This window comes from Salvelinus sp. IW2-2015, linkage group LG26 (genome assembly GCF_002910315.2).
Source record: "Salvelinus sp. IW2-2015 linkage group LG26, ASM291031v2, whole genome shotgun sequence".
NCBI classification, from domain to species: domain Eukaryota; kingdom Metazoa; phylum Chordata; class Actinopteri; order Salmoniformes; family Salmonidae; genus Salvelinus; species Salvelinus sp. IW2-2015.
In genome coordinates this window covers 27,454,831-27,462,410 of record NC_036866.1, presented here as the reverse complement: position 1 = coordinate 27,462,410, position 7,580 = coordinate 27,454,831, and the positions used below count along the sequence as shown (strand labels likewise).

General features: G+C 39.0%; 1 protein-coding gene across 1 annotated transcript in view; it reads right to left on the bottom strand.

The window, feature by feature from the left end:
• LOC111953063 (voltage-dependent calcium channel subunit alpha-2/delta-1-like) overlaps positions 1 to 7,580 on the bottom strand; it is a 123,105-nt gene extending 115,525 nt beyond the window's left edge. The window contains 1 exon segment of the mRNA XM_070435223.1: positions 7,146 to 7,580. Within this exon segment, the coding sequence (XP_070291324.1) occupies positions 7,146 to 7,234 (89 nt within the window). The 5' untranslated portion in view covers positions 7,235 to 7,580.

Below are 7,580 nucleotides of genomic sequence, written 5' to 3'. Positions count from 1 at the left end.
AAAAAATGATCTAAAGTGATACACAAGCCATTGTCACACCCTGATCTGTTTCACCTGTCTTTGTGCTGGTCTCCACCCCCCTTCAGGTGTCGCCACCATACCCATTATCCCCAGTGTATTTATACCTGTGTTCTCTGTTTGTCTGTTGCCAGTTTGTTTTGTTTGTCAAGTCTACCAGCGGTTTTCCCCTTACTCCTGTCTGTTTCTAATTTTCCCAGTTTTGACCATTCTGCCTGCCCTGACTATGCCTGCCATTCTGTACCTTGTCACCCCACACTGGATTATTGCCTCTGCCTGCCCTGACCCTGAGACTGCCTGCTGTTCTGTACCTTTTGGACTCTGATCTGGATTACTGACCTCTGCCTGCCCTTGACCTGTTGTTTTCCCTTCCCCCGTTCTAGTAATAAACTTTTGTTACTTCGACACTGTCTGCATCTGGGTCTTCCCTAAAACCTGATAGCCAACTTCCTTGCCAAATGACAACAGTTTTATAACAAATTCTAAATGGACTAGTTTACTTAAGTAGGAAAATAAATGTGTGTTCCAACAATGAGCTGCAGTTTTGGAAAAATTGCGTAATTTCTCACTTAGGCTACTTTGCGGTTGTAACTAGTTACCACAGCCACAAAGTCTAAATTGTCTGTCTTATGATTTTAAAATGTGCTTTTTGTTTTAATTTAAGGTTAGGCATACGGTTTTCCGTCTGGTTAAGTTTAGGGTTAAGGGTTAGGTTTAAAATCAGATTTTAAGAAGCGAAATTGTAGAAATGTATGACTTTTATGACTTGGCTGTGGTAACTAACGTCAGTAGGAGAATTATGAAATCGCTACAGGTGTAGATAAAAAAGACCCACATGTGAGAGTGGCAACACTGCTCAGTGTTATTGGAAGAGAGTGCCATATGCTTCAGCGTCACCTAGATCTGGGGGAAGAGAATAGAAAAAATTCAAAGAAAATCCTTGACGTTTTACAAAGACATTTGAACCCACCCGTAATGTGATTTACGAGAACAACCTCAAGCAGAGACGTCTGGTCAATATGTTGTGAGGTTGCGTCAATTGTCGGATTCATGTGATTTCGGGTTAATAAGAGAGGAAATGATCAGAGACAGACTTGTAATTGGCTGTAAAGATAACAGAGTAACACGGAACCCAAACCGGCAAGCTTGCACTTGCTAGGTAATTTGTCCTATTTAGCTAGCTTGCTGTTGCTAGCTAATTTGTCCTGGGATATAAACATTGAGATGTTATTTTACCTGAAATGCACAAGGTCCTCTACTCTGACAATTAATCCACACATAAAACGGCCAACCGAATCGTTTCTAGTCATCTCTCCTCCTTCCAGGCTATTTCATCTTTGAACTTATATGGTGATTGGCATCTACACTTTTACCACGACAACCGGCAAAACATTTCATCTTTCAATCATCCACGTGGGTATAACCTATGAGGAGATGGCACGTGGGTACCTACTTCTATAAACCAATGAGGAGATGGGAGAGGCAGGACTTTCAGTGCGATCTGCGTCAGAAATAGAAAGGACTTCTATTTCAGCCCTTGGCATCGCAGACGCTCGTTGGCGCGCGTGAGCAGTGTGGGTGCAATAATTGAATAACATGGATTTCTACATTTATTTTGCGAAGCTCTCGCACGCGACGTGTCCGGTCTGGTCAGCATGTTAGTTCCATTCCCCAGGCAGTATTGACTATGTGTTTCATGTCTAGACACTGCTCGTGTTTGTTATATTGGTCTATGTTCCGTTTATTACTTAACTCACCACATGCTTTCCGACTCCCAGGGTATACGTTACAGATAGTCAGTCAAATTTCAACCAGGAGAACATATTTTAAACAATAGTGTTTACTTTCCCATTGTCTTCAGAGTGAATTTAGTCATTAGAAAGTGATGTGACTTTCCATGCCTATTATTCAGACCAGTGTTAGGAATGTCAGTCACCTCACCTACATTTTGGCACAACTGAACAGGACATTTGGTTCAAGAAATCTTTTCAATCGCATGGTGTTGTTGTTATTCGACTGTGTTGAGTTAATTTGCGTTAACTCTCTGAGAAAAAGACGTTGGAGGGGCCTCACTATCATATTTCTCAGCATGCTGCGTTGCAGGTCAATTTTTAGAATAGTTAGTTTTAATATATATGTTTCCTCATGCACATTGATTTATTGAACTTATACTATACAAAGATAAATCATTTACATTTTTCTAAACGAATCTAATCCATAAGGGGTTGGATTTATTGCTCCCGTTACTGAGATGGTTGTTCTAGTTTAGATGGTTTCGGTAGTCTCCTTTGCATTTCTTGTATCCTCCCTCTGGCTGGATTCCAAAAGGACTTAATAATCACGTCACAAACCAGGAAAGGCAGGCCGTGGAAATACAGAGAGAAACGGGACCGTGCGCACGACTACCACATCTGCAGACATAATAGCACAGCGATGTAACAAGTCAACATACGGGGGAATTGGCAAGGTGCTAAACCGCAAGACTTTCTAACCTGCTTGTTATTACAGTCAGGGGTGGACTAGGACAATAATTTGGCCTTGGCATTTTATCCACACCAGCCCACTTCACTGTGCACGACGGCAACCCATACACACACACACACACACACACACACACCACACACACCACACACACACACACACACACACACACACACACACACACACACAGCACACACACACACACACACCCCATCCCCACACATACACCCTGACCCTACACACCCCACTTACGCACAGGCTGTGGTGTTGACACATAAACACTGGCAGTACAGTACAGCGTTTTTCAACCATCTCTTTACCAGTGACTTGCGAGACATGTTCCCCTTCCTCTTTTTAAACAAGCTCATGTTTTAAACAATTACAATATGCAAAAACCCCACTGGAGATGCAACTCACTGCAATAACTGTGCCTCTGCTAACCCATTGTGTTATTCTCCCTTTTGTGCTATCTACAGTAGCTGTTTCAGCATCTTCTCTGCTGTTACCCTGTCCTTCTTCTAGTTCTCTGTCAGGTTGTCTGCTTAAGCCTTATACGTTATAAAAGCCAAGCTACAACTTAGGCTATATTGCAAATTAGTGCCTGTCATGTGTTCCCCTAAATTAACACCGACCCTAAGTGTTACTATTACAGGGCTCCAGACAAACATTTTCCCCTGGTGTCACTGTTGCCACTAAGCTTTATCGTTTGTGGCACCAGCCCATGATTTGGTCAGATCCATGAGTAATCATCTTATAAGTAATTCACGGTTCTTTATTAAGAAGTACAATACATCGACTACTGAGGTATTCAATAAATAAGTTGTTTCATCTAACACGTCCAAGCAGGAATGCATGATTCAAGATATTTTGATTTGCAATCTAATCCAGTGATTGTCATGAATTTTAGGTTGACAATAGACTATTGTTGCTATATTATACTTTCAAAATAGGACTCCAGAATTTCCAGATTTTTTAGCTTTGTTCAATAGAGATGAATTACATACATATTTAAGTGCACTAACTAATATCATAGGCTAATTAATKTGGGGTTCAAAACATGAGGAAGGTGAAACTTTAAACACATTAACTTGATCGCTAACTCTAAATATAATACCCACTTCTAGTAGCCATATATTCATCCAACAGTAAATATAATGTCCTAAAATGTTTTGCAGTTGTAGTCTTCTACCCATGAGACCTATAGGGCTATGGGCAACACTTTGCAATAAGGTTTCATGTGTAAAGGGTTAATAAAGGGTTTGTAATATACATTATTAACAATTATTTAACCATTTGTACATGCATTATAAACCATTAATAAATTGATTATAAGAAATTGGTCAAACCAGTGCGATAGCCAGTCAGTGCTTGCCAAATAGTGAGCCACTATGTACCTCCAGCTATTAACCATATATACACTTACAAATGCGTATTATATTGGACCCTTATGTACCATCATGTAACCTTATTTTCAATGGTTGCACAGTTAAACAATAGTTATTTTCTCACTTTTGGGTGTGATGCATTGTTACTCTGTACCAGTAACAKAAATGATTGGTTTTCAGACCAATGGTCTTGCCCCACGTTTGAAACGTAATGATGCGTTGGTAAACTTATTTATTGCGGAAATTATGGCTTTATCTCAAAATCTCAAGCCATATTATTGGTGTAGTTTGCTGGTTTCTGAAAAATTCCTCCGACTTTGTGAGATCTGCCCACCTGTGAAATAAAGACGACCTGGAACGTGCCCAGAATGTTGTGTTGACACTGACATCATGTGACAGTGCGTCGTGAAGAATGATGATGGACGTGGCTATGAGAAGTGTGCAAAGGCCAGACAGAAGATATTGCGCAAATGAAACGTTATTCACAAGACACATACTTTTGTCCTACCTAGCTAGCTAGGAAACATTAGCAAGCCAGCTAGAATTAGGTAAAACCTAAAACACTTTTTTTATATAGACATTCTCCTAGACGATTTGAAATGAAATAATCTTTGACATGATATAGCTAACTAGCTAAGTAGATCACATTTGCTGGCTAGCTAGCTAGCTAAAATCGACATGACAGAGTTTCCATGCAATTTGTTTAGATAGCTTTTTAGGATTAGCATGCTAGCTAGCTAGTTATCTAACCTTGGATACAGTCTCTATCTAGGTAGCTGGTAAGCACTATAATTTTAGTAGTGCTAATTTGTCAGCACTATAATTTTAAGACTAACTTACTAACTAGCTAGTGGATTAGTACAATTGTGATAACTAGCTAGCCCCTTTCATCTATGGAAGCTATCTATTAGTGTTAGCTAGTGTTTCACATGACTTGCTATTATTATTATTAGTTAGCAGATGATAACATAACTAGTTAAGCCTAAATGGTAGAAATCTTGATAATGAGGATAGTAGAATAATGTAGCTAGTGACTATGCTAAATTGTCATGAATTCCTCTTCTTTCCCACACATTCCCATAAGGTCTCAGACTCCAGGATGGGAAAATGCTTAACAAGAAAGAAACCGATGAAGACAGAAGAGGATCATGAGACACTATGTTGTACTTTAAATGGTTAATCTGTTATCAATTTCTATTCTGACTTGTAATGTTAAAAAAGGGAAGAAAACAATGTCCCCTGTTTGTCTGAATTAGCAAGATTACTCACTATACCAATAATAGGCTACATATTTCAGTCACTGCAATTAAAATTGTTTTACCAATGTATCCTTCTTTACATGCAATGTTGTTCTTTCTATGTATTGCATGTATGAGGAGATTATATACTGGTATACATTTTTGCAACTTAATACTTCAGAGTCTAAGACATTGGTGGAGAAGGGGGTGCTAAGCTGACATATGGAAATGTTTTAAGATGGTCATACTATGAATCATTTAGTTATATGATTATGAATTTTAGGACCCCTTTAGGCATACAAAAAAATAAAAAAGAATTGTTGGATAAAATATAGATTTTGGCCTTGACTACTAATAGAAATGCATTGAATAACACATTCATAAATGGAAAAAAGGACAGTCAAAAATAAATAAATAAGAAACAAGGTTTTGAAGTGCCTGCCCTAAATCTAGGAGACATAAAAAAACTCAAGACTGTTGGAAAAGCATTCCTCTGGAAGCTGTTTGAGAGAATGCCAAGAGTTTGCAAAGCTGTCCTAAAGGCAAGGGTTGGCTATTTGAAGAATCTCAAATATAAAATATATTTTGATTTGTTTAACACTTTTTTGGTTACTACATGATTCCATATGTGTTATTTCACAGTTTTGATGTATTCRCTATTATTCTACAATGTAGAACATAGTAAAAATAAAGAAAAACCCTGGAATGAGTAGGTGTGTCCAAACTTTTGACTGGTACTGTATATATATTTTTCACACATATTTGACCCTTTTTTTGGGCGGGCACAAAACTACCTTCATACTTCCATTCCCTTTTTTAAGCTGGTATCAGTTACCTTCAGATGAGTCACGTGACACCATTAGTTTGTAGCTTAAACTGTTAGCTATATGGAAAAAACTGACCAGTTATTGCACTATTTTGACCAATGCAATATAACTGTTTATTAATGCATTTACAAATGATTACATAAACATTAATAGCATAATTAGAACCTCTTTATAAACCCTTTACAAATGGTACCTTATTGTAAAGTGTTACCTGCCTGGGTAACAGCAATGACCGGTGCACATTTTGCCACTCCATATCTCAAAGCCATATCAAATATATTGGTTGTTAAATAGTTGCTATTGAGCTGAAGATTGAGCGTGGAGAAATAAAAAGTTTACCTACAGAAAGCTGAGAGCCTTCTCTCTCCGACAGGGACAGGGGGATGAAGCTTCCAACGCTGTGTTTTCCCACAATTGCATTTTGAAATGTTATATTTTTCTCTTGAGCGCATGAGGGGAGAGGAGAGTTGCTACCTGGATCACTACAGCAGTCCCCAGCTAGGGCACAGGCACAGGACAGACAATTTCATTACTGGAATAATGAGGACAATGCAATTAACTTTTTTGACCATATCATGGTCAAATCATATCATGGTTTTAGCTAAAGTTTTGAGTGAGGTGACAATGTAAAATGTKCTTTTTCTACATTTACATGCACCCTTTCCGTTTTTTACTATCCATGATCTTGGCTGTCTAAATGAAGACAGTAGGAGCAGATCTTGCTGATGCCACATTTAACTTTGAATTTGACTGTGCGTGACCTAAGCTCAGCCTTTCAGAAATCGGGATGGCCCATCTTGGTAGAAGGGCCGGCCGTTGCCTATTGATCAGCCAAAGGCTCATTATAGATTAGTATAACAGAGAAATTGTGGGGGGGGRAAAGAAATACAAAAATACATCTTAACAATCCCATGGGCAGCTGGCCTTATCAAATTTTTTATTGTTTTATTTTTTATATTAAAAAAATGTCCAGCCCATATGCATTAGCCAGAATTGCTAGATGGCCAATCGGCCCCTGATTACAGTATTTCTTCACATACCATTGTTTTAGTTCTTCACCATTAGGAATCACACACACACCACACAAACACACATAAACAAATAATTAATCAGTTTTACTTACAACAGTGTCACACAACCAACAACTGGGATTTGACAATCTAGGCGGGAATTTGAATGGTAGCAAGCCTACTTACATGAGTTGTGTTGGAAACATCGACGGCAGACAACTATCCGACGATAACAACAGTAAAATCAGCAAGGCGTGTGGTCTGTAGGTGTCCATTGCCAGGCGTCAACTCCCCGACCAAACACACACATGTACCCTCAAACGCTGCGCCCCCGCTCCGTCTGTCTTTCCAGCTGTATGAGTGTAGAATGGACTACGACAACCGAGTAGTTTGTGTCACACATTCGGAAATAATAACCCAGCCCCGCCACAAATAATATGATCAACTGTCAACCACGCTCTAACAGGTACCGGATTTGTTATTTATGTCGTCTCTCTCGCTCGTTCTCTCTCAACCACATCAGATGTTACTCGGTTTCATGTAAAATAATTTCTCTGGGAGTATTTAATATACTCATTTGGGGGCTTCTTATGGCCCAGCCCTCTAACCTCAAGGCTACAT